The sequence below is a fragment of the Falco cherrug genome, chromosome 4 (genome assembly GCF_023634085.1).
Source record: "Falco cherrug isolate bFalChe1 chromosome 4, bFalChe1.pri, whole genome shotgun sequence".
In the NCBI taxonomy this organism is placed as follows: domain Eukaryota; kingdom Metazoa; phylum Chordata; class Aves; order Falconiformes; family Falconidae; genus Falco; species Falco cherrug.
The window spans coordinates 93,154,959-93,181,394 of NC_073700.1; the positions used below are offsets into that span (position 1 = coordinate 93,154,959).

Here is a 26,436-nt window from a genome sequence, read left to right on the forward strand (position 1 = left end):
AGCCTGTGCTTCTCCCACCACCCGCCCCAGTGCCTGGCTCCGGCATTCAGGGATGTGAAGCTGCAAAATGGCCACTTGGATTCTCATCTCCTCTAAAGACCCAGGGCAGAGCTCAACTGCAACCTCCTGTTTCCTAGGTTTTTGTTATATGCAGCAGAGCACACCGTCCTGGAATAAGTGCTTCCCTTGTTCATATGGAAAGAACGTTACGCTCGTCGGTCCACTTAGCTGCGTTAGGATGGAGGAGCATTACTCCCTTAACAACTGGGAAACTTTAGAAAGAAACATAAACTTTGTCTTGCCTTGTCTGATTATTTTTTTGTCCCCTACAAAAAACATGGTGGTTTTTTTTGCTCCCTTAGCTGAACAACTGGGAAACTTTAGAAAGAAACACAAACTTTGTCTTGCATTTTCTGATTATTTTTTTTGTCCCCTACAAAAAGCATGTTTAACAGTACTTACAAGCAGAAGAATGGTAATATTTCTCCACAGTCTCCCTTGTTTTAAAAATATAAGTTCCAAGGTTACAATAGGGAAATTCTGGATTCACTTAGGTTTGCAGTTAAATGTCTGCACGATTTGACAGCTAGCTTTCTGTACACCAGCTGAAGGCTTTTACCACTGTTCCCAGCCTCACGTTTTGATGCTCCCTCCCCCACATTACCAGCAAAAGGCCCCTGCGTTACTGCTAAATGAGCCTCAGGTGGCAGGGGGAGTGGAAAAGCAGCAGCTCTCTGCCATAAAGACAGTGAGCAGTAGCAGGTTGGACCATGGTTTTGAGGGGCTCTAAGGGGGTGGGAGTAGCTTATTTTTTGTAGGGTGGTTTGTTTGGTTTTTTTTTTCCACTACATTATTCTCTTTTTCTCAAAGGCCAAAATAATTCTGGGAGCTTTGGCCTAGGAAGGTGAGAGGAGCCTGTAGGCTTTTGGGGGCTTACAAGAGCAGGATGGGCCATTCTAGTGTTCCCAAAAGCTTTCTGAAACTCCAGGCTGAGCTGTGTGCTACTTTGTAACAGGTCTTCCCTTTGGTCCTTTTGTGTTGGTTTTTTTTTTTTTTTTTCCTGTAGCTTTGAAGTGCTCAAGTTCTCCAAATTGCTGAACTGCCATTTTTTTTTTTTTTCTGTAGTCACTGGGTCTTCTGTGTTCTCTAATTTATTCTTGCTTATAAAATCCATGTGATAGGGCTGTATTGCTTGTATGGGTTGGAATGGGCTGAACTTAGTGTATTAGTTAATTGAGGAAATACGTGAGTGGGGGAGGAAGTTCTGTCTTGTGAATTTTGTATGGCTTTGAATGTGAACTTATGCATAAGGATTTTGTGCTTTTTTTCTTTTTTGCTGTTACCTATCATTTAGTTTAAGCATAGGAAGCATGGTGTCACTGAAATATTTCATTTATGTTAGCTGTTATTGTTAAGTCTATTACAAGGTACAAATCCTGAATTAATAGAGCTCTAATACTACATGTGTTGGCATTAAGGAGTGTTTTCTTCACAATGTGTTAAGCTTCTGACTGCATAAAGCCTTCTATTGGTCCTTCTTTATTCTTGAGGTCTCTTGCTCAAGGCTAATTAAAGGCTAGTTTCTGATTGGCTGGAATACTGCTTATATGGATGTGTGCGTATAAGACTACATTAAAGTTACTGGTCCTGTGGCTTTAAAATGTCTTATAAGATTGGCTTGAAGTACTAATATTGAAAGGTGCATATAAAAGCTTGCTTAGCGAAGAACTAAAATCTTTGACCTTGGTAGTAATGTCAGTTTTCTACTTTCTGCTTGGAAGATAGTAGTTTTCTTATGGAAAGAAGACTTTCCAGAAAAATGAAAACTGCTTTCATTGGGCTGGGAGAGGAATGTGTGCTGAATTCTGACAGAGCATAAAAATCATTAAGTCACAGTTTTTAAAGTGGTTAATCTTATAACTTATTTCTTTCAGTGTTTAAAAAATGAATACTGCCCCAACTTCAGAAAGTGGATCATATTCCACAAACAACACAAGACCCTTTTTTTATGCACAGCCAACAGCACAACAGCCTTTACCAAGTCCATGGTACTTCAGCCATGCATACAGTCCGTACTGTGTACCTGCTCCAGGTAAGGCACACGACAGCTGTCTGTGGTAGCTTTGCTTTTGTTTGATGACACAGATGTATATCTGTGCTAAAAAGCTTCTCAAGTGCTTAAAGTAGAGTTGATGTAATGTTTTAGTCGTCAAAAATCCGATTTATGAAGCATTAGTTAAATATGTAGCTTGTGTGCTGGAAAGTAGTATCTGTTTCTGGGGAATGGAAACTAAGCAAAATATTAAGTAATGGTTATCCTACAGATACAGAGCTCTAGAATATGCCTAACAATTAATGTGTGTGTATATGCGAGTTCCATATATGCATGCTTGTATTATAGGTATGGATAAATATAAACTTAAAAATCCACACACAATATTGTTAAATTAATTTTGTAAATGGTATACCTATGTCAGCTTCTATCTGGAGCTATCTTTTTCAAAGACAATGCTACATAGCATAGTCCATAGAATAGCAAAAAAAGTACAGAAAGCTAATTGGTGTACGTTCCAAGGAACAAAGCTCTAGCTAAATTGTAGCTGTCTAGATAAGCTGCTCCATAACAAGCAACTCTCTCTGGGTTTCTGCACCAAACATGCTTCCAAGCATTGACAGGTAGTGTCTTACCCTACCTATGAGTCTGATCTTTTTGCTGTTCCTGTGTATGCAAGCAAACATTAATCAAATTACTCATTTCAAGAAGAAGATATATTTGTCTTTTTTTTATCCCCAATGTCTAGGCTTCCGAAGTGGAAATCCATATTTTCCATTTTATTCTGTTGCGCTCCATGAGTACCCTGGATTTTTTGTTCCACAGCATCCAATGCATGCAAGAACTAGCAGGAGGCCTTATTTTAATGTTCCCCCACCTTCCCCTATGTTTTATCATGCAACAAGATTTAGACACTATAGTACCTCTGGAAAAAAAATGGAGACAAAAGAAACACAGACTGATCCTAGACAGCCTGAAAACAAGCAAAAAAAGCATCAAGATATCCATATAGAAACAAAAGGTTGTGATGCAGGAAATATGGCCTGTGTTTCTTCTGGTATAGGTACAGAGACTGAAAGTACTTCAGAGAAACAAGATTCATCTGGATCTTCCATTGCAGTGGACAGAGAGTTTCATAACAAGAGCCCTTCGAGCTCTACGCAGTATAGAAATCTTCCTACTGGAAGCTATGCCTTTGAGAAGGAGGAAGTGAGGATAGAATATGGAAATGGGTCTCCAGCTATTCAGCTGTGGAAGTCCTTTAAAGAAACGATCCCTTTGTATGATGTGGCAAGTGGTAAATCAGTCCCAGAGAATATAGTGCAGCGTGACTTATTTTCTGTTAGCTCATGTGAAGGAATGGTATATGGCCCTCATGAAGGGGAGAAAATGGTGCCAGGAGCTTCCTTGGATGAGAGAAAAGCTGTTCTCTCCTCAAAACAGGGTGTTGAAACTGTACAAGAAAAAGAGGACCAAAATAATGAAGTGAAGCTGGATGCAAAAAAGCAGGCAAATGCAAGTCAGCGGGCAAAATCCCCCCCAGGTGAAACCATGGCAATGCAAATTGCAGAGCTGGCAAGACCTGTTGGCATAGATCAACCAGTGGTAAGACAGGATGTGGTGGTAGCTAAGAAATCTAGCTCTAAAAAACCTACAAGCTCAAAAGCTTCTCGAGAAGAGCCCAGCTTTGTTCAACAAACAGGACTACTTCCATCTGGTATGGAGGTAATGAGTGACTTGAGTTTCCAGCAGAAAAAGCTGAATCTAAGCCACAACACAACCAATGAAAGTCAAACAGATAAAAGTATTTGGTGTGACGAATCAACTGAGAATTATGTTCCCTCTAACGGTTTGCTGGGTTGTTTGGATGGTACAAATACAAACTACAACTACGATGTTTGTTTGCCACAAAGGAAACGTCAAAGTGTACTCAGTCTTTCTTCTGATGACATGTCCTCTAGAGAGGAAGGCTCATCAACTGATAATGCCCCAGTGTCTTATTTTGTCCCTGACTATGTGCTTCAGAAAAGCATGTATACTTTCCAGAAAAGTACAGAAGGCTTAGAGAAAGAGAAAAGTGGTGGGTCCCTTAATGAAGAAGAAGTAGTAGTAAGGGAGCAGATGAACAGCTTGAATGACCAAGACGTCAAAAACTCTTCAACCATGAAGATTAAAGAGGCTTCCAGTAAAGGCAGAAAGCTGGGAACCCTTCCTAGATCACCTAGTTGGAAAAAAGTCAATTCTCTCAAGAAAAAAGCATTTAAGAGTTTGTCAGAAGTTGAGGACTCTGAAGAATACTCTGTGAAGGGAGAAGAGGAGGATGAAGATGGAGCGGATGAGGAAGATGATGCCACAGATGAAACTGAGTATTTCTTTCAAGAAGCCACTCAATATGGAATCTTGATGCCTAGTAAAGGAAGTTTCTACCAAGTTGGTCAGAGGGTGCTTTGGAAACCACCTGAAAATGCTATACCAGCTCAATTGATTAGCTGGCCTGCTCAAAAGAAAATAAAAACTAGGAGTGGGCTTGGTAAAAACATTGGTGTAGTTTACAAGCCAAAGGAGAAAGAACAAGATGAAGTCATATACAGTGACTATGGGTATTATGGAAGAAAGAGGTCTACAGCAAGAAAAGGAGGACCTGAACACCAGCAAACACTACAGAAACTCTTGGAAGGTAAGCTAGTTGCTGAGGACTAAGTGCTGCTTAACAGAACACACAAAGAATGCCTAATTGCAGCTGCAAATTGTAGTTTGAACCAGTGGGAAGATGGGAGAATGTTGTAGCTTGACATTTGGCTTACAGCCAGAAGTACTATAGAATATTTTTTTTCTGAGGCATAAGGGGTTTGCTGCAATATTTTACTTATTGCATGAAGATTCTGCATCTTCACAACCACCAGAGAACTCCCCTGAGTTGGATTTGGTATACTTAACTTTCTGACATGAGTGGAAATTCATGAATTTGAAAAGGTTAAGGCTGTTTGAACTATGCATTTACCATTATTTAATAATATCTTGGAAACTTTGTATTTAAACTTATACAAAATTCTGATGCTTCCATCACAGACCCATGTTAGGTGGATTAAAGAGGATTAAATCATTATAATCTGGTGGCTGTACCCTGTGTAATTTCTCTTTGCAGGAGTCAACCATTAATTTATCTTTTTTTACTGTGGCTGCTGTTCTTTTACTGTTAGCAACAAAAAGCTTTGCTGTTTTTTCATAAAATCAGTGTGAAACTGTTAAATTTGACCTGGAAAAGAACATTTTATTTACTCAGGGGTAGATATATTGGTAGAAATTGGATTCATCTGAACTGAGAATACACAGAATTATCAGCGAAGGTTCATAACTGGTTATGTAAGTGGCTGCTGTTTAGTGAAGTCTTGTGAGGCACCTAAAATGAGGTGATCTGCTTCTAATAACAGGCTTGGTGTTCTTAAACTTCATTTTCCTTCTACAAAATTTGTAGACTTAAAGCAGGTTGTAGTTTTCATCAAGTATGGTCATCAGAAAACCTTTTTAATAGACTATTACAATTAGATTCAGTAGCTAGCTTTACCTTCTGACTTGTGGATCAAACAATATATTGACATATTGGCAAAATCAAATGCTGACCTTAAATCAACCTCTTTTTATTAGGAAGGCTGTTAAGGGAGAGTGTGGGGATACCAGCTGAAGAGTATTGGATTAGAAGAGGTGCTAAACCCAAATTTACCAGCCAAATACATGGTAGTCCCTCGCTCCCAGCCAAGAGCAAAGAACAAGGTACAACATATTTCCTCAATGTGGTTCTTGAGGAACATTCAAAAGGATATGATACAAAACAGCAAGCTTGTGATACTTGGATAAAATTTGAAGATGGTAAAACTAATTTTCATGGCTCTAATATTGATGAAATGCCTGTCAGTCAGCACATCTTGGGGTATATTTATATTCTCATCAAACGTGAATAAGGATGCATTATAGCTACTTTTTTTTTTAAAGGTCCCATGGGAAATCGAAGCATCGAATGCTTTGATGGGGCCAAGCAAAGCTTGAAGTTGTTACTGCCATAAACTGCAGTATTAATTCTTCACTCAGATACTGCATACGCGCTCAAGAGAAGCATTGGTAGTTCCTAATCCTGATGAGCAGAACACTCATGAAATCATGTGTGATAGCTACATAGGCCAAAGTTCAGAAAAACTAGCAGGGATCAACAGCTGCCCTGCTACTGCTAAAGGATATCAGAGTGCAAATAATCTTGATGTGGTTCAGAAAAAGATGAACAAATCAAAGTAAAAGGTTAGATTCTTTCCATATCTACCTTTCCTCCAAAAGCAGAATAGTTTCTGCTTACAATTAAGGTCTACTTGGAGTTCAGCTCTGTTTCTAGATGCTCTTCAAGGTTATTTCTCAGTGTAAGTGCTGTTGGAACAACTCTAGAATTTGCTGTAGTTTGGGTATTGCTACTCTCCTGGGTCACATACTTTTGAGTATCACAGGCTCAGTCTATCAACAGAGTGTCAAGTTATCTTCAGAACAGCCTGATGACTTGCTTCTCTTCAGTTCAGTGATAGTATACAATAAGTTTCCTGTATAGACAGCCCAATAGACTTTTCTTTAGAGTGTATTCCTTAGTTGTCCCTCTGCCTTGCTTTCCTGCTTGAACATGTTTGGGTTTGGGATTTGCCTCCTGCGTTGGAGGCTTTCTAACCTTTCTATCTACAGACTTCTTCAAAAAGTTGTGGGGTGTTTTTTTGACGCTAGCCTTCTCTATAAAAGTTGAAAAAATTACTTTAGCAGCATTGTTCTTAGCTCCTTACAACAATTCATGAAAATAAGTTATAATTTTGTTACCTTTAAATTTCAGCATATCTCTTAGCGATAGATTGTGCAGCATACTGAGGGTGTTTGGCATACATGTTGCTCCCTGCTTTCTCTTACTCCTCTTCCAGCCTGTGTAGTCTGAAGAAGCTATCACTTTCAGTATTAGAAAGTAGGAATAAGCTGCTTCCGAATGCTGTTCATGTCAATGGATGCCTCAGAAGTGCTAGTAAATTAACCCCTTTTTCAACATTGCTTATCTTAGGACTGGTTTCTTCAAGTTAATGTTAAACTTAAGTGCCCCACAAGTAAGGCTGTGTGGCTAGACAAGATATGTTGCTTTAGCAGTAATATAATATTCTAAATTTGACTTCTTGAACTGTGTACCTGTGGTGCATAAATTAACAGGTCTGAAGACAGTGGGTGACTTAGGTCCCTTTGACAGCTATCAACTAGTCCTGAACACTTAAAGTGAACTAGAATAGAATTATCAAGCTCTCACTGCGTTCTTTTTTTGCCATGTTCATACCTATCCAAGTTATGACCCAAAATACAATGCATCCAGAACTATGGTTAGACAGTGATTAAATATTGTAGGCATAAGTGTTGCTTGACATACGCGGTGTCGCTTTTATCTGCTGCTAAAATGGGCACATAGAGGGAAGAGAGAAAGAGGAGCACTACAGACCAGCTGGGGAAAGCCAAGCTTAAATTTGCTTTAAGACTATGCTTTGGAGAAATAACATCAGTTGTACCTTGCTTTTCAGGGTGCCCACCTTTGGTCAAACCAAAGAAGAAAAGAATAGGCAAGCCACCCTCAAAACGCAGAGACATGAGATGTGAGGCAGAAGAAGTGTGGGAGATGCCTAAAAGCAGTGTATGTAAAGGTTGGTATACAGCAACAAGCTACAAAAATGTTAAAGCGTTTCTTTCATTTCTGTCTCAAGGAATAATGGGTCTCGGTTTGAACTGCAAGGATATTGGAAGCTTGTGAGATAATAGCAAATGCTATGTATGCAGACAAGATGAGGAAAAAAGCAAGCTTTTTTTTGAACACTTACATTACTATGAATACAGTTGTAGGTTTGAGCGGGTTAGGTCCCTTCTTTTAAGGGAAGGAGGCAGGGCTGGGGAACCCAAACCCCACTATTTTAGTCTAGTTGCTCTTCAAACTGTTCTACTAACTTTTTAAAATATTGGGTCCTGTGTCACTTTGCAGTGTATATTTTTTTTTTTAAGCTACAGGTCTGTCTCGGCTAAAATACTGTAATTTGTTACAACACAAATGCATATAGATAATTCTTAATAACTTCAACCTTGTGGAGTAGGAACTTCTTGCTACTTTGGAGGAAGATGAGAAAAACAATGGAGGGGAAAATCACATTAAGTAGGTTCAGTAACAAATATGGCTTTGCGTTAGTGGGAGAGTCTGAAAAGGTTAAACTGAAAAGGGTCAGCACATACAAGAAGCTACCTACAAGACGAGAGTTCCTCCTGGAAAACAAAAAGCTGGCATAGTAAAGCTAACCTGAATGTTCAGTCAGGAAATAGGAGTTAAAGACTGTTTTTTTCTTTATATATTCTTTCTCATATATTAAACAGAGGATTATGCTTCCATGTATTTGCAAGGTTGGAAACAAAAACTTAGACTGAAGCATCTTACTAGTCAAAATTGGCATCAGTCCTGGAGTCAGATTACTTGAACATCAGTGTTAGACCTTTAATTGCTGATGTATTTTAGTAAAAGGCTCCAGGAAACTTGTGTAATGCCAAAATACCACTTATATTAGCCCCAAAAATAGTTGGTATTTCTTGGATGCATACAAGTTTCACGTGGAACTCTTTTTCTATCTATTATACTGAGATGTTCTGAAGTCCAGTGCCATTCCTGCAGAATTTGTCCTTGCTGGGAAGTTGAATACATAGGTCTAATATCAGCCATCAGTGTCTTCTCCTGCAACAGGAAAAGGCAATCACTGATACCTAGTCTTTCTTTAGAAGCAAACTGGCGTCTATTATTTGGAGGGAGAATGCATACTTTTTTTTTTTCCCCCTCCTCTTTAGGGTCTGCAACCAGAAAGTCCATCTATAAGAGAAGATAATTGCAAATACTGGGACAGGAGAAGCAGGGGAAATGTATGAGGTCTGCATAAATCCAAAACTCTATTGTTACTTTCTTGTATATTTTGTAAGTTGCTGTGTACTCTTCAAAGGTAAAAAGTAGCACAGTAAAGACTGAGGAAACTATTAACATGGAATTAAGTATTTAACACTAAAGTCACCTTTTTACAACTAGCACATCCACTATTTAAATAATAAATTTAATAGAATTGCACTCTGGGACTTCTTGTATTCTGTCTATACACAGAAGCAAAAAAAGCTTATGATAGGTTTGTATGTACATCAATACTATCCTAGCATAACATTTACTGCTGCCCTGTTCTTAAGCTCTGCACCTTGTGGTCAGTTTGTGTATATGATGTGGACATAAGTACAATACTCTCCTCTGTTGGCTGGATTTGTTTTTGTCAAAGTGTACAGGAATATAGTTAACTGTGTCAAGTACTGACTTGAAGTTTCAAGGCAGTTCCTCAGATATTACTCTCTTCAAATGCATGACTGAGGACTAAAACTAAAGCATAGTGATGTGATGCTTCTCCCTCCTCCCCTTTTTCTGTGGGGACTTCTCTAAGTTCCTCCATAGACACTCTGACCTGGAGAGATGGACTTTGTAAAGCCTTCTATTTCACCTTCAATAGTGGTATACTCTGTTCCCTGATATCTTACTTGATGCCTTCTGTTACAGTTGATACTGTCCTTGGCAACTCACTGCTTTATAGAACTAAGATGATAAAATCAGCTTTCTGCTGAGTTATCTTATGAATAATGGAAATATATTTGAGCTGTCCACATCATCTAGATTAGTGTGATTTATTTTTTTTATGTCCATGAAAGCTGGTATCACCAGCTGAGAATAAACATTCTTGGATGACTCCCCAGTGAAGTGATAGTGTGAATGAAAAAGGTAGAAAACCTAAACCAACCAAACGCAAAACCCCACCAATTTTTCTTTAACAAAGGACAGGGGGGAATGGACAGACAGGACCTGCCTTCTGCCTCCTCTTGCAACATTCTTATTTTGTCTGTGCCCTAGAATAACCTACATGAATAAAAGCAGTATTTCCTGTAACTGCATTCAAGTTTTGTGCCTACAGCCTACTAGTCTGACCTGTAACTGAGGTTTTGTTGGTTTTCCTCAGTGACGAGTACTCAGGCTTCCCTACCCAACTGATCCTGATCCTCCATCTTTCCATTATTTTTAATAGCACTTGCTTGCTTTCTTGTTAAAGAGCTACTGTAATTATAGCCTCTGCCCTAAGCTGTTAGGGAAAAAGATCCACTTTAACTTTGTGATGCCAGGTTTTTATTTCCTCTCTACCCTAAGCAGGTACCTCTACCCTCTACCCTACCTCTCTACCCTGTGAGAAAGTCAGGAATACAAATTCTTATTTGGCTTTTGTGCTGCACAAAACCTCTGTTGCATCAGAACCTCGAAGAATAGAATGAGGGAGGGAATTACTTCAAGCATGGTGCTTTTTAATACTCTGGAAAACATAGGACTGCTGTTTTTGGATATCTAATGCAGGAATATGCTGCTTTTAGAGGGGGACAGGCTTTATTCTGATGAGAACAAGTGGTAGAATATCAACTTGAAGACTAAGTAATGATCTAAGTAAGAGTAACCCTTAGCTACAACTGAGATCTCTTAGGTAAGGCTTCTTGTCTTTTTCCCTGAACTCAAGTGCAGCTTTGGGATTGAGTTCTGCTTGACAGACTTAACTGTTTGTCTTTTGCAGCTTGTCTGATAAAGGGATGCTCATGACCTCATGGTTAGGTGGCACTCTCATCTTTGAGAATGGCTAGTATTTCACAGAGACTCCCAAGATCGTGCTAGCTGTTCTTTCACAGGTTTTGCATAGTCAGTGTGCTTTCTACCCAGATGTAAGAAGCAGTTCAGGGCCTGGTGATGCTAGCTCCCAGGATGCGAGGGAGTAGCAGTAGGAGTGTTTAGTCAGCTCTTTGAAAACAAATGCTATTTTAAACTAATTGCTTGTAGCTACCCATGCTATGTATCCACACCAATGCTTAAAGTAGGATGTATGAATGTTCTAGTGCTCTAGATAAACTTCTTGGATAATGTTCTATGTGGCATACTCTACTCCGACAGTACTACTAAATCTTCTACTTGGCTTTTTCTTAACTCAGCAGCATGGATGTTTCATGGACTACATCTTAAGTCAACTAGTTCACAACTGTATTTAATATTCCAGTGGGTAAAATTGTCATGCTTCAGAAAGGCTGGGAAGTACAAACAGCATACTAACAGGCTGTGAAGTAAAGTCCAGGTCCTCCTTCTTCAGCCAGGTAACTAGCTACAGTGAGATCTGAGATCTCATTTTACAGGTCTGCATATGTGTCAGCTTTTGTTACCACGGAAGCTAGATCGCCCAGTGACTTCCTGCAGTGCTGGCAGGGTTGTGGAGCTGTAACTGTAGCACTACTGCATTGGCTTTGAAGTTTTCACCTGCTTCCTGCAGCATCTACTGCAGGGCAGCTGAAGAATCTATTTGCTGCCTGGCGTACCACCAACAAACCTTAGAGGCCTCTGACACTGACATAGCCGGACCTGTGTTTGGACAGACTTAGTCTTGTGACTCAGAATTTCTAAATCATTATTTGTAGCAAACTAAACCCTCTGTCGCAGTGTGGGTGTGGTGTAATCACTGAAGTGGAGCCAGTGGGTTATGTTGGCTTGCCAGGATCTAATTCTGTATTCTGATTTTCAATTTGGTAGCACCTGAATGACACAAAGCTTTCCCTTTTACAGTGTCCTGTCTTCTGCCTTATGTTGGAACAGATTAATTACAGGTCTTTCTATTAACATCAAACAGTGGAAGACAGGAGCCAATGGCAAAAAAAAAACCACAACAAAACTAAAAACAAACAAAAAAAACCAGACAAGAAAAAACCCTACTCATTGCATGCTAACTGCAGGCATACCAAGGAAAAACAAATTCACTGTTTAAAAAGGAGTCCTTGGATTCCTCTGACTTGCTGCCAGCAGCCATCTCAGTCAACAAGACTGTAAAGCCCAAGCAATTCCAGGGACAAAGAAATAAGACAGATGTCAGGATTTTTGTTAAAATAATCTTTCTAACAAGAATGGGTCAGAGTATTAATATAACTGGATCTGGGAGCTGAAGGCCTGTGAAGCTGTATTCTCTATGAAGTCTGTTACTGCATTTCACACTTACTTAGATTCATGGGACTATACAATTATGCTATTACTACCACTCAGGCTTCAACAGAGCTTTCAAACAAATATATGTATCTACAACGAAGGCAAGGATTACTAAGGGAAAAAGAATTAGTTGTCTGAACAAAAACATTAACTAGTCCAATGGTTAAGATTTTAAAAAAGGCTAATCAGTTGTTCCAGACTGTAGCTTTCTATCCTGCCTTCTGGATATACTTCTATATAGAATAATTTTCTGTTAATATCAATGGGTGTTGGTATTTATCTCTAGTGTCTCTATTTCTAAAAGACCTGGAGTCTCTTGAATGCCAGCTTTGGCATTGTTTAAAATGCTGAACGATGACATGAATAGTGCTTTTCAGCAAGAAAGCACTGGCTGCTAGTCAGCAGTACTAGAAATCTTGCTCTATTGAAAATGTTAGCTTTAATTTTGAAACTGGTTCTACTTATATGAGTTTCAGTAAAGGCCTGCTAAAATCTTTACGTATGAGATAGGATAAAGATTTATAGAACTGGGAATGATATGGGGAAAACAAATAGGAATCAGTTGTTCACTACCTTCCAGTACAAGAACTACAGTGTATGAAATGAAATAGGGAGCAGTGTGAAAGCAAATTATGTTTCTTCACACATTAATTACACTGCAGAGTTTCTTGCTTAAGGAAATTGAAAAGTTCACAGGTGGTGACTGGATGTAAAAGAAAAATACCCGAGGCTGCTAAATACTAAACCATGACTGTTACTATTCAACCCCAGCCAGCAACTAAGTACTGTGCAGTTCCTTGCTCATTCCCCCCACCCAGCAGGATGGGGAAGAGAATCTGGAAACAAGGTAAAACTCACAGGTTGAGGTAAGAACAGTTTAATGGTAGAATAAAAGAACTATTGTAATGAAAAGGAGAGAGAGAGGAATAAAACCAAAGAGGAAAAACACCCAGGTGATGCAGCATTGCTCACTACCTGCTGACTGATGCCCTGCCAGTCTCCAAGACATGACTGCAAGACCCCAGCCAACTCCCCCAGGTCTATGTACTCAGCGCGATGTTCCATGGTACGGAATACCCGTTGGGTCACTCTCCTGGCTATGTTCCCTCCTGGCTTCTTGCTGGCAGGGCCTGAGAAACTGAAAAGTCCTTGACTTAGTATGAATGTTACCTAGCAACAACTGAAAACATCAGTATATTATCAACATTGTTCTTATACTAAATCAAAAACACAGCACTGTACCAGCTACTAAAGAGAAAATTAACTCTATGCCAGCTGAAACCAGGACAACAACCTGATTCAAAGTACCTGCACTACAAGCAGCAGAGGCTGAGACAGCATTTCAGTGGAACGAGAGAAGTAATGCCACTAGTTTGCACTGCTCTGCTGCGTAGGCATCTGCTATTGACCATGAGTGAAAAAAAGACACTGGTGTTGAACAGACCTTTAGTCTGGCACAGAACAGTGATTTGGTGTCTCAAAACAAACAATTAAGTTGCATTTGATATAAGTTAGAAATGGGCTTTTATGGTATTTTTCTTGATTGTTCAAATAGTAAACCCTGGTAGGCAACATGGGAAGAACCCATTAACAAGCACTGGGATGACAGACTAAGGAAAAACTGAACATGTTTATATTAAACTTCAGAAGAATCTTAAAAGCTGAAGTAACTGAAAAGATCTTTAGGCTACCTCTGCTCTGGACAAACCTGAATAAGAATTATCTTGGAATGCATCAGGTGAATAATAGCTGTGGCTTCCAGCATACACGGATTTTTCCAAGCACCAAATGCGGCAATACAGAGAACCAGTCCATTATAACGCTCCTCATGCTACTTCAGCTGTCAAATCTTCTTCTGGTGAAAGAGCCAGGAGCTTCGAATTTGTTGCTGATGGTGATGATACAGGTAACTATCAGGAGTCACCAGTAAATCCTATCACAGGGAGATCTGCTAAATAATACTGGAGGATAAAACACAAGCCCATATTCAAGCTCTGTGAATAAGACAAAGAATCTTTTTGTAAGTAGGCCTTGGCTACTTTGGTTTTCCCCAGAACATATTGTGAATGGGTGGCAAGGAACAGGGGTTTATTTTTACTAAATGACTCTTAGACACGTAGGAGGGAGGAAACACATTTTAATGTGTGCTTTTCCCTGTCCTCTTTCTCAAAGCTCTCAGGAGAAAAAAAGTAAGTCTTAAATGCATTTTAGTCTATGGTTCCTTGATTTCACTGTTAATGTTCACTCTACTAATGTCAAAAGTTTTATCATGCTGGGTTGGGTTTTTTTTCAATTTAAGCATAAGCACAGAGATGGTAAGTGCTACATAAGTCCTTCCTAGTCTTTTCAAAGCAAATCTATTTTTCCTTCTCTGTTTGCAGAGTACCAGCGTATATCATCTAGGTCCTCAAATCACAGCTTTATACCACTGTACCTTGAGGTTTAAAAAGAGATGCTTACTCCAACACAGTTTAGAGCTATCTCAATCTTTCTAGTGGCATCTGCAAGATTGTTTAAAAGACAAGTGTGGTCAGTCCACAAGGTCAATTACATACACAAAACTTTCACTTCTTCCTGCTTACAAGAGCTACTGTTCTGTGGCTTACATGCATATAGTTGAAAACTATTTTGAACACCTTTGTATTTATTTAATATTCTTGTGGGATGATCCATAAAATACTACTACATAAAAAAAACCTCTAGTAAACATAAAAAAGTTGGAATTTATTTCCCCAAGCCTTTTTAAAAGGAAAAAAAACCCTCAAATGTATCAAAACAACTGATACTGAAGTGTATGTAGAAATTAATCTTCTTCATTTCTAACACAAAAAAACCCTTTTAAAATAACTAAACCCACTACCTCTTTAATGATGTTAGATGTTTAACTTCACTATATACTTGGCTTCCACTTCTATGGTTTGGAGAATGCTTTGGGTGTTGCAGAACTGTGCGTAGTAATGGTGGTGATGTTGAGATTTTGCTATACAAAAAACCCAAGTCTTGCTGACACTGCAATTTTGTCTTAAAAGTAAATCCCCTTGATTAACTTTTTTCCCCCTTCAGCAGTGCTCTTTTATTTCCCTAGCTGCCAGTGCTCGGATAAGTACACTGAACTTCAGCACATATGCAGCATGCAGCAAAAAAAACCCAAAACCACAGTACAACCTGCTTATTATAAGCACTGTGAGCGAACTCTCAGTGCCCCGCATGGTGCAAACCGCAGTCCCATTACAATGAGGCTGTGTATATAATAACTTCATGGAGAAAAGACACTTCATTAGACAGTCTGCTAGTTCTGCAGATTTGTTGGCAATGCCTTGGTGTTGCTCTTTTCTGCTGCTAAGTCATGTGTGGCAATGCAGAGATGCAATCCGACCAAGACAGATGACCCTTAGCACACGCAGGTTCTACAGTACAAAGATATGGTTGATTGAGTATTGTTTAACGCAGCTCTCTTCTTTCTGGTTGCAGCACTGCAGAGGGGCAGAAGAGGACAGCCAGTGTAGGATGCTGTATGTTTCCATCTGTATGCTCTGAGTTTAATAAAGCCCTTCCTGGTGGTTTCTTCCTCATTCTTTGGATCTTCCCTTGCAGTTCACAAGTGGAGGTCAATCAGCATGCAGCAGCTGACTGCCATCAGTCAGATTCCGACTTCTCGTTAGATTTAGATGATTTACGCTTTCTCTTTTTCTTCTTCTTCTTTTCTTTTTTTTTCTTTTCCTTCTTTCTCTTTTTTTTCTTGTGTTTATCTTTACATTCTGAGGAAGAGGAGCTGCTGCCATCTTCATCATCCTCATCACTGTCATCACTGTTATCATCATCATCTGAGGTAGAGTCCTCCAGGAGCTGCTTCAGTTGCTGTATCCTGATTTTAAAAAATGTGATTAAGAAACCTTCCTAGCTCTCCTCTACCTGCAATTACTTATTCTAGCTTTCATCTGTTTCCTTTCTAGCTTGAGAAACAGAAGCTGCATGCAAGGGGCAGAGGAACACTCCCTCTTTTGCTGAATTGCACTCCTGTTACAGTTTTCACAGACTGATAAAAGTGACCTCTTTTGAGACAAACATATATTCTGTTTTCAGGGAATTTCCATCCCACGGGATATCAAAGGCAGAATAGCTTATTGGCCAATACTTATGTCTGCCAAAATAATGAGGCAACAGCTACCACCAGAGCACCATAAGTTGTTCTATGGTTATCCATACACGTGCATATCGGGATTATGATATTACAGCATTCATTACCGTGCTGATACAGGGACGGTATCAGTGAAGCTGACAGAGGAGACTCTACATGAAATGCAGAGGTATTTTTGACACTTTTGGCACTCTCCCTTTGAACTTTCATAGATTACTGGCAAACAGGGACAAACTATTTGCTTATTTTATTGTCATCTTCAATATCCTCTCCAAGGATTTGTTTTTTTTTTTAATTAAAAAAAAAGGCAACACACCTGCAGCATCAGTACTCTCTATGGACTACTTATAGTTTGTTCAGTTATCTCACTGATGCAGTCCTTTCTAGAACGCATTAAAAACTGCTGCCTTATATAACAAGTAACAACCTCACATGAGGAACAACACCAAGTACCTAGAACTAGATTCCTAAATCTACCCTTTCATGTCTACTGAAGGCATTCTGATGTACCAAATTTTAGAAAACATCTCAGTGAAGTCAGTGAAAGAAAAAAAAACCCCACCAAACCAAACAAAACCCCACTGATTTTTTAGGCTTAAAACAAAACTAAACCCAAGTACCTGAATATTATGGCATAAATGAATACAACTCTTGTTTAAACTTTGTTTGGGGAAAAAAATATAGAAGCTAATAGAATTAAAGAGGTAGGAAGTACTACTGAAGTGATTTGAGAAAGTAGAAATGCATTACTCTCCGAGAAAATCAACTACCATTAAAAAAATATTCTGAGGCAAGGGTAAGCTTATATCAAAATTTCACCTATACATTAGTATCATGTTATCAAAATCAAAACCAAATTGACAATGCAGTTTACTACAGAGACACACTTACCTCATTTCTTTTTCATGACGTTTATTGTCCCTTATTATATCATACATTGGATCTTCATGTGCCTTTAAAGTGGAAAACAGAAAATGCGGTGTTGGTAAATAAGACTATTTAACACTGACTGTTTTATTTCCTAAAAAAATAAATCAAAACAATGCAATGCAAGAGGCTTTTATCAAAAGATGAAATACGCTTAGCAAGCTCTTAATGCACAAATATACTCTCAAGACTTAACATCATTAATCTGAACTGTTTTTTTTACTTCAGTAAAAGCTTATCCAGTTACATCACCAGTGGAGGGGACTCTCTTTAGGTATACTACCTTTCTTCCTCTCCAACTGCAGTTAACCAAGAGAACCCCATACATATACTATAGGAATAGCTAGACACAGACAGAATATTGGAAGTTCAAAATAATGGGCCCTCATAGCATATTTTAAAATTTTGGATACAAACACACAGGGATACAGGAGCAAGGCACAGGAGACAAACAGATAATGAAGTTGGATTTGTCCTAGCATTTTATGGGCTACCATTACTTGTTCTTAAATTGGTTATTTTTAAATTAAACAGGCATTGCAACAAAAGAGAGTTGTGAAAGGAGACAGAAAATTAACTTGTCCAGACATTTATGGTCAGTTCACGCCACCCAAGAATGCAGCAAGAAGACAGGGCAATCATTTCTGTTGGAATATTAAGCAAGTAAGTTCAATAGAGAGGAGATATCAGATGCTGACCAGAGGTGGGAATTAAAATGTCAGCAGCAAATGAAAGATGTCAGGAAGGTGTCATGAAGGGCCTTGGACATACAGCAAGAGTTTGATGCAACAGAGAAGAAGCCTGAGGAAAAATGAAGAATAGAGGCAATCTGGTCAAGGGAGAGGGCTAAAAATACTCTTTGCAGTAGCACACAACCAGTATGAATCCAGAATCTAGACAGAATGACACCAGATTACATTTTTCAAGAATAGAAATGAGGACATAAGACACAAAATGATGATAGCTTGAAATACAGGTTAACAACGCAGAGCAACAGGAAAAGTTAGAGAAATCATGCAGAAAGAATCTGCAGAACCAAGATGTAACCTCATGTAGCAAGAGATCAGACTTATAGACAATGACTGGATTACAGACCTAGACAACAGGCTTCATGATGTGGTTGTTCACAGTGAAAGTGGAAGGCTTGAAGCAGCTGTAATGTGGGCAGCTCAAGCTTGACTAAACATTTTTTGTTACGTTGACATTTTAATCACAAAAACTGAATATAATGCTTGAAACAGGCTCTTGAAGATTTCCAATTTAAATGTAAAAATTACTAATTTTCCTCTTGAAGAGTAGATTTTCTGCAAAGTAGTCAAACATCCAACCACATCTGTAGCTTTTTCTTTATTAGGAGATTTTCGGCATCTATATTATACTAGAGACAGAGGAAAAATCCTTAATAAAGCATCATCTAACAGTCTTCATTTGCAAGACTATGCATCACCAGTATTAAAAAATACAAGCAATAATACTACAGTATTTGTACTCACTACTCTAAATTGTTCCAATTTCTGATTGCCTTTAATAAAGAATGGGCATTCTTTATCTCCTGTTCTGTGTCCATAACGTTTACACCTCCAACCTTTAAAAAAAGAAGCAGCATTGAATTGCACCTCTCAGCCAGATCAGAAGGAAAAAAAAAACCCAAAAAAGTATTTATGCAAAGTATTTTCAATTTGTTGAAAAAGAGAGAGAGACACAAGCATAATGTTAATAAAAGTAACGTCATGAAATTCAAAGCTATCACAGCCTTCAAGATGCTGGCTGCCTTTATATCAAATTGATGTCAATCTACCTGGACCTCGTCATCTGTCCACCAGACATGCTGCCCTCCCCCAGAGAAAACGGATGGCTATATGAAGGTCCAATGACATCTGGAATATTTTCAGCCTTACACTGCATGACTTTGACTTCTTTCCCCAAAGGCATCCAAAGCCCTTTTGTCGGGGCATGTGCCAGGAATTCTCGTGCACTTTCATTGCCTGGTACATCAGGTATGCAGTCTTCTGGTTTTGTTTCATTTTCCTATGGAAAAAGATAAGGACAGTAAAGATAACGTATTTTTTTTAACTCTGTAAAAATTAATACTCCAAGCGTGCAGGCCTTTGCTTAATATGGAACCTATTTTTCCTGTAACAATTATTTTTCTTGTAACGCATAAAGTATCTAAAATACCTGACCCTTTTAACAGCACTAAGTAATTTTCTTTTTCCCCTTATTCCCTTGAACTTGCTAGTCTGAGCTTTATTGCCTTACTAATTCCATTCCTTCCCATTTATTTTAATCATTTATTTATTTAAATAATATAAATGAACACTTAACAGATAAGCGGAGACTTCTTTTTCCTCTTCCTGCTAACAAGACATAACAGTTAAAAACAGCTTTTACAACACAGAGCAGTATTTTTTTAGGTTAAAAGCACTAGATTAAGGTTTAGGTATATTAATTTTGCCAAATTTTAGATCATTTTGAAAGTACTTTTACACAAATGTTTGAGCACAACCAGTGGGGAAGAATTCTGGAAAATCTCACTCAAACTGAAAACCTGCTTTACCATGACTCCTCTCTCTCTCTGCATGCACACATAGGTGGTGAAAGAACCGGTCTCATCCTGTCTGATTCTGAGCATTTCACTCTGAATTCACCGAGTCAAAGAGGTCAGCTGGTAACTGAGAAGATCGTGAGTTTTTCCCCAGCACCACCTACTCCTCTCTGTAATTTATATATATAGGTAGTATGGACACTTAAAATCGCCTTAAAGACAGGCTGTGTGAAAATCCCTTGTAGTGCTAAAATTTACTGCAGCATATTTACTAACCTTGATCAGCCCTGGGGGAGGTTTCTCATAGCTGAAAAGCAATAGAAATATTGTTACTCTGCAGCTTAGCATAGACAAAAAAATTGAGAAAATGCAGTATTTCAATGGTATAGACCTAAAACCTTCACCTCAACTTCCTCTTATATTTTACTCTACCACTAATCATCAAGAACTATAACAGAACGCAGATACCTGGATGCAAGCAGAGGCAACACAGTGTCGCATCACCCCACACCTCTTACAAGCACCCTTCAGATTCACATTCTTGTGGGAGAAAACTACCTTCATCGCACTGCTTTACAGGGACGTGTGGCACAGCCAATTCAGCTTCAGTCACCACGAATGCACAAACAGCACCCTCCCCAAGTCCCACTGGTGCCAGTCTCTTTACTCCAGCGCTGCTGAACCATACTCGGCTGGAAAGGCGAAGTCAGCCCATTCCTTAAGCCTTAGCTTTGCCCGCCACACCTAATATACCACAATTTCACCTTCTTCAGTGGCTTCAGCCTGAAGACTGAACCTTACTGACCGAAGCACCACCTTTCCTGCAGCATTTCTCAATTAGCAGAGGTGGCCTTTATGAAAACCCAAGCAAGGCGGTGCTGCACAGCGGCGAGGCCGCGCCTGTGCTCCATGCAGTCACACACCCACCGCCGTGGAGCCACCTGTGCAGCTGGAAGGCCCATTTCATAGCGAACTGATCTTTACTTCTGCTCGGAAAGGGCAAAAATCATGTTCTAGTAAAATTTCGGATCTTTTTATCCCGTTAAACCCCTTCCAACGAAATAGCCTAAAGCTTTTACAGCACCGCGGGCTGCTGCTGGAGTCGCTGAGCCGCTCGCACACCTTTTTAACAATTTTTTTTTAACCCACTGTAGTGGAAACCGGCTGAACAACTTCTGCGTCTACACCGCAACTTCCGAACTTCCAGGCACCTGCAGGAGCCCCATTTTCCCCCCAGTAAACGGCGACAAGGCGGCCGGGCCAGCGGCGCTGCGGCCCGGGGCGGGGGCGGGGCTGGGGACACGCCATGGCGGGGGCACCGCCGGCTGCTTCGCCACCGTGACCGAGCCGCAGCGGCCGCCGCCGGCGGGGAACGAGCCCCTGGCCCCCGCGGGGCCGGGGAATGAAAGCCACGGCTCCTCCGGGCGGCACTGGAAGCCAAACGCGGCGGGGTGGGCTCTGAGCCCGGCGGCGGCCAGGCGGGTCCCGGGCCTGCGCGCCCCCGAGCCGCCTCCCCCCCTCCGCCCCTTACAAGGACTCCAGGTGCTGGAGCTTCTGCAGCTGCTGCGCCTCCAGCTTCTTCCGCTTCCTCTCATGCCGGCCCTGGGTCCTGCCGCCGCTCGCCGCCGGCTCCGGGTGGCTCCTGGGCCGCGCCTGGCTGCCCCTCGCCGCCTCCTCCCCCGCCTCCCCCGCGGCCGCCTCCTCCTCCTGCCCCCTCGGCGCCCTGTGGGACATCGGCGCGGCGGCCAGACCCGCGGGGCCCGGCGAGGCGCGGCGACGCCCCCTCCCCACCCTCACACGCTGCGCATTTCGCTTTCACTTCCCCTCCCCGGCCAAGCGCGGACTTCCTGCGGCGCCGGCGGCGGCCACGGCCGGCAGCGCCCCCTCCGCCCGCCCCGCGCTCCTTCCCGCCCGCCCGCCCGGGCAACCGCCCCCTCCGCCCGCCCCGGGCGGCCGCGGGGGGAGCCCGTCCCGCTGCTGCCTCCGGGGCGCGGCCCCGCCAAGCCGCCTGCCGCCCGACCCCGAGCGCGTTATTAAAAATGAACTGTGGAGCGTTGCGCCTTCAAAATTGAAACACACACACCGCCCCCCCCCCCCCCCCTCGGCGCCACAGTCTCTCACACAGCGAGGCTGAGGCGGGATACGGGTCGGCCCGCAGCAGAGAGGCAGGCCGGGGGGCCTGGCCCTCACCGAGGCCTTGGGGCACCTGAGGGAGGGCTGGGGCTGGGGGGGGGGCGGCGCCCGCCATGGCGGTCACAGGGCAGGGCTGCCAGAGGCCGAAACAGGTCCGGATGGTGGGGGGAGCAGGCCAGGGCCGTGTCTGGGGGCATCCAGAGCGCACGGAGTTGGGTTTGGGGTTTACTTCTTTCTGGACGCGTTGGTGCTGTGGGAGGTGGGTGTTGGTCGTGGGGCAGGGTCTGGCCACAGGCCCGGAGAAGGTGCCGCTGCCAGAGCTGCCTGGCGAGCAGGGCAGCTTCCCCCACCTCAGCGTGTGTGTGAGCAGCCCTCAGCTCGCTCGGCCCCAGGTTTTGCAGTTCCTGCCCCGGCTGCCGCCTTCCTGCTGCAGGACAGGGAATGGAGGCAGGTCAGCATTGGGAAGGCAAAGCTGAAATTGCTGCTTTAGCCTCACGCTGAAGTTCCAAGGGCAGGTGAGATTTCAGGGCTTTGCTTAAGAGCTGAGCAAAAGGTGAAAAACATATCTTAGAAGACCAGGAATTGACTGGGATTTTACCTGTGATCATCTTGGTGCTCCAAAAGTGCAAGCCAGAGGCAAATGATGCCGTTGCCTGGTAGCTGCTGTTACAGCACCGTGTGGTTCTCAAGTACAGCAAGACAAAACCAGTCGTAGTAACCCTATCTTTACCAAGGGCAACAGGAACCCTACAGCCTATTTAACAATGTAATACTATTAAACAAGCACTACTTTAATATTAATTTTAGCTTCTACTTGGTAAAACCTTACTTATTTGGGACGAATGATCACGTGTCTTGTTTCTCACTTGCATTCAGCTAAGTGGCTGCCATTGCAACTTCAGATCCGGGGAAACTATTTTTGTCTGGTTAATTCTGTCACAATCTTTTGCAAGTGTTTGGGACTTATTCTGTAGTTTAAACAATCTAGCTTTTGCATGTCATGCCACTAACATATAGCATTGATGAAGATTTCTATTTCATGCACCAGATTTTGTAGCTTTACTGGCACTGGAAAGAATGCAGCAGCCATTCTACTGCAAAACAACATGCAGCAGCAAAGCAACATAACCTTGCAGCTATACTTCTCAGAAAGCCTCAACTTCTGCTCTTCATAAAATAATTCCAACATATCCATCTGGCCGAGATATCATGAGATGGCATGTAAGTTGTGAGAAAACCTTTTTCATTCATCCCATGGGTCAGTAGTCAGCTTGTGTGTTTTGCTTAGCAGTGCGCCTGCCTTTCAGCAGTTTTATTAGTAGCCTTTCTTTGGGCCTAATCTAGGAAGAAGAGGCTGAGTTGCTGCCTTCTCTTGAAACACAGATCATAGCAGTTGACCTGAGGTGCTAAACTCAATGTAGATCTGTTGTCCAAAGGTTTAGAGGCACAATCAGTTTATTTGCTAATCTGAGTTAAATATCTGTGTGTCTACGCATAGTATGAGGCAAATGCAAGGTGATGTGATTTAAGGTAATCCACTGTGGAGCAGGTTAAGCAGATGACTTTGCTGGAGGCAAAGAGATGTGCTGCTTTGGCACTGCTAGCATGCAGTAACACATCAAATCGCAATCGGCCCCTTATATGGTCATGTATCTTCAAACAACAAGTGAGGCAGGAGAAATATTTTTAGGTGTCTCAATTACATTTACAATATCTGAAAGAATTTAGATAAGACATAGTATCAATTTTCAGTCTATTTACAAAAATGGCAATAGTTACTAAAAGTTAAGTACCAGCTGGGCTGATGCCTACTAAAAAGAGACTTTATTTTGGAAGCAAAATCAAGTGATATAATGGAGTTTTTTGGACCCTCTTTCATTCCAGTGTTATTTTGCTATTTTCAAGTGCCCTTTTACTTCATGTTTTCAAACCAACAGAGTAGAAAGACTCTGGAACAGCTTTCCAGCGCATTAGGACAGTGACAGAAAACTTAATTAATTCCAAGATGGAGAGTTTGCTGTTTATGGATGTATTCCATGGGAGGGATGTGTGCAATAGCAAAAGAGGAAGGAGCTCTCCAGAAACCCTACCCGTCTCACTTTCATACACCCTTGGCTATCGTAGCTTGGCGGAAGTAAGAAGAGTTCTGCCAGTTTGGAACAGGTAAAGGTCTGACTTAGATGACCTCAGGTTCAATTACTTCAGCCTTGACAGAATAATTGCCACAAATTCAGGAACTAAGTGCATAGTCTCAAGAGAAGTGTGGGGTTGCAAGTGGAGGCAGAAAGACAGACCATAGTATATTATCCTCTTCCTACTGTTAAGTCCACGAGAGCTTGCCTGTGTTCTTTACACCCTGGTGGTTTGTATGTCCAGGCCCTAATTTCTGAGCAGATCAGGGCATTTATGTAATGCTCTTTACTGCAGTAACTTAATGGGGCACAGAGAAGGTAAAATTAGATAGGTACATAAATCTGCTCAGTCACAGTGGTTTAAATGTGTTCTTTCTTTGGTTTGATACAAATAATTTCCTAGTGCATTTCCTCATCTGTCTTAGAAATTAATTTTATCACTTTATTAACCAGCTCAGGCATATCCAGCTGCAAAGTCGGGCTTTTTTTACTCCCCATTTTTAATAGAAGGAGATTCTTTAAAGCTGTAGGTAGCTTCAAAGCTTCTTTTTTCTCCTTTGCTGAGAAAAGCCCTGGATTGCTGTGACTGTTGCACACTTACCCTAGGAGACAATTGCTTTCTTATCAGTCCTTAGGAAAGAACAAAAGAAAATGAATTGTGAAGGAGGGAGTAGAAAAGAAAGTAATCGTTATTCTCAGTTCTACATACTCAGGAGCAAAGATCCTCAGTAGCTGTAAATTGTTTAAATCTGTTCTATTTTAAGGGTTTATATTAGCTGGCAATCTGGTTTCTTGTACTTAGCAGGATATTTATTTGAAGTTGTCTGGTTGGGGGGTTTTTCTCTTTATTTGAACGTGGTACATCAGACATTTCAAGAAGTTAATTGTTGGGGAAGTTTTGTCTTATCATAAGAGCTGACTGTCATGGTGCTGTAATTCCGGCTTCATCAAAACATCTAAGCAGCAACATTAATTGCTGTTGCGATGTGAAGTATCTGAAAGACCCGTGAGTTTCGTAATATCTTCTATAACTTTGTTATAAACAACTGAATGTTTTAACTACAAGCGATATTACTGGGACCAAATTAATTTACATCTGTGTCATCCCATGGGTAGCAGTATGCCTGTCTAACCCTGGCAGAATGTCAGCCAATCTGTTTTTCTCCATTTTGGGCTAGCTAGAGCTTTGGGCCAGGATCTGTTTCTGATTATGTGTCAGATATTACACACAGGAGAGGAATCCAGAACCCGTGTTAGGCTCCATGGGAAGTTAAGCACCTCCTAATGCGATCCAGAAGAAGCAGCAGGCTGAGCAAAGCACAGTCTAATCCAGCATGGCCAGACCCTGGCTGCCTGAAGCTAGATGATTAGGAGACATTCAGAATGGAGTGAGTATAGTATCTGGACCAGTTCTGACCTCAGAGCAGCAGTGGCACTTCTAACCACTTGGGAACCTCAGCTGTGAAGAGGGGTGCTGACATCCTTTCTTACAGAGAAATGAGAGGTTTTGTTTGAAGTGGAATTGCTGGAAATTTCTTGTATACTAGCTTAACAATTAGAAAATGAGAGGCTTGGATTCGGTTCCCTCCTCGGTTTAGGTATTCAGTGGTGGTGGCTCCTGTGTCGTTGGGAAAAAAATACCTTAACCATTAGGCTAATGGCTACATTGATGAGGGCTACCCACCGTTTGTGTTCTACTCTTTGGAAGCAGTCGAGAAAAGCATTTGAGATTCATGGGGTCAGAAGGACAAGTGTGTTTGAACTTGACTGTGAGTGCACTAAGAGGGGTGCCCATCCCAACACTGAAAACTGCAATTCTTTTGTAAGATGCAAAATCAATGCTCTAAGCAGGGGCAAGAGGGAGTTCTCCCTTGATTAGCACCATTGCACCAGGTGGCAATATTGTGCTCCTACTTCTCCCTTCTCAGATTAATCTCATCTTCACAATGGCACAGCTCAGCAGTGAAAAGTGTTCCTACACGCCTGAACCTTTCCTGTGGTGTTTACCGCCATATGTCATCTCACACAGGGAGCAAGCAAATGTCTTAAAGAACATGATGGCCACAGCTGCATTTTCTACAGTCCCAGTCCTGTCAGCATTCAAGACGCTGTAAATGTCTACAGGCGCAAGCCTTTTATGAAAATTGGGCAGAAGAGCATCATTTTTGCTGGGTAGAAAACTGGCTGGATGGCTGAGCCCAAAGAGTGGTGCTGAATGGAGTTAAATCCAGTTGGAAGCCAGTCACAGGTCGCAAGTGGCGTTCTCCAGGGCTCAGCATTGCCTGATGGCAGAAGGCTCTGCAGAGGGATCTGGGCAGGCTGGACCAACAGGCCGAGGCCAGTTGTATGAGGTTCAGCAAGGCTCAGTGCTGCCTCCTGCCCTTGGGTCACACC

General features: G+C 41.5%; 2 protein-coding genes across 2 annotated transcripts; one reads left to right on the forward strand and one right to left on the reverse strand.

Annotated features, from left to right (window-relative positions):
- Positions 1–1,927: 1,927 nt before the first annotated feature.
- LOC106630823 (uncharacterized) lies at positions 1,928–8,190 on the forward strand. The gene is made up of 3 exons (XM_027799265.2): positions 1,928–2,092; positions 2,802–4,730; positions 7,633–8,190. The coding sequence occupies exons 1-3, from the start codon at positions 1,945–1,947 to the stop codon at positions 7,857–7,859; spliced, it is 2,304 nt and encodes a 767-aa protein (XP_027655066.1). The 5' UTR covers positions 1,928–1,944; the 3' UTR covers positions 7,860–8,190.
- Positions 8,191–13,028: 4,838 nt separating this feature from the next.
- Positions 13,029–21,591, reverse strand: RP9 (RP9 pre-mRNA splicing factor). Its single transcript, XM_055708974.1, has 6 exons — positions 21,309–21,591; positions 20,054–20,084; positions 19,131–19,260; positions 18,726–18,817; positions 17,197–17,258; positions 13,029–16,032 (listed from the first exon to the last, which is right to left on the reverse strand). Exons 1-6 carry the CDS (start codon positions 21,509–21,511, stop codon positions 15,804–15,806), a joined length of 747 nt encoding a protein of 248 aa, XP_055564949.1. The 5' UTR covers positions 21,512–21,591; the 3' UTR covers positions 13,029–15,803.
- Between the last annotated feature and the right edge of the window lie 4,845 nt (positions 21,592–26,436).

What these genes read in the sequence shown, in the direction of transcription:
- LOC106630823 (XM_027799265.2), top strand. Translation starts at nt 1,945, where the DNA reads ATGAATACTGCCCCAACTTCAGAAAGTGGATCATATTCCACAAACAAC. An exon ending in GTACTGTGTACCTGCTCCAG is followed by an intron (nt 2,093 to 2,801) that starts GTAAGGCACACG and finishes CCCAATGTCTAG; the next exon opens with GCTTCCGAAGTGGAAATCCA. An exon ending in ACTACAGAAACTCTTGGAAG is followed by an intron (nt 4,731 to 7,632) that starts GTAAGCTAGTTG and finishes CTTGCTTTTCAG; the next exon opens with GGTGCCCACCTTTGGTCAAA.
- RP9 (XM_055708974.1), bottom strand. Translation starts at nt 21,511, where the DNA reads ATGTCCCACAGGGCGCCGAGGGGGCAGGAGGAGGAGGCGGCCGCGGGG. An exon ending in AGAAGTCAAAGTCATGCAGT is followed by an intron (nt 18,818 to 19,130) that starts GTAAGGCTGAAA and finishes CTTTTTTTAAAG; the next exon opens with GTTGGAGGTGTAAACGTTAT. An exon ending in AATTGGAACAATTTAGAGTA is followed by an intron (nt 17,259 to 18,725) that starts GTGAGTACAAAT and finishes TCCACTTTAAAG; the next exon opens with GCACATGAAGATCCAATGTA.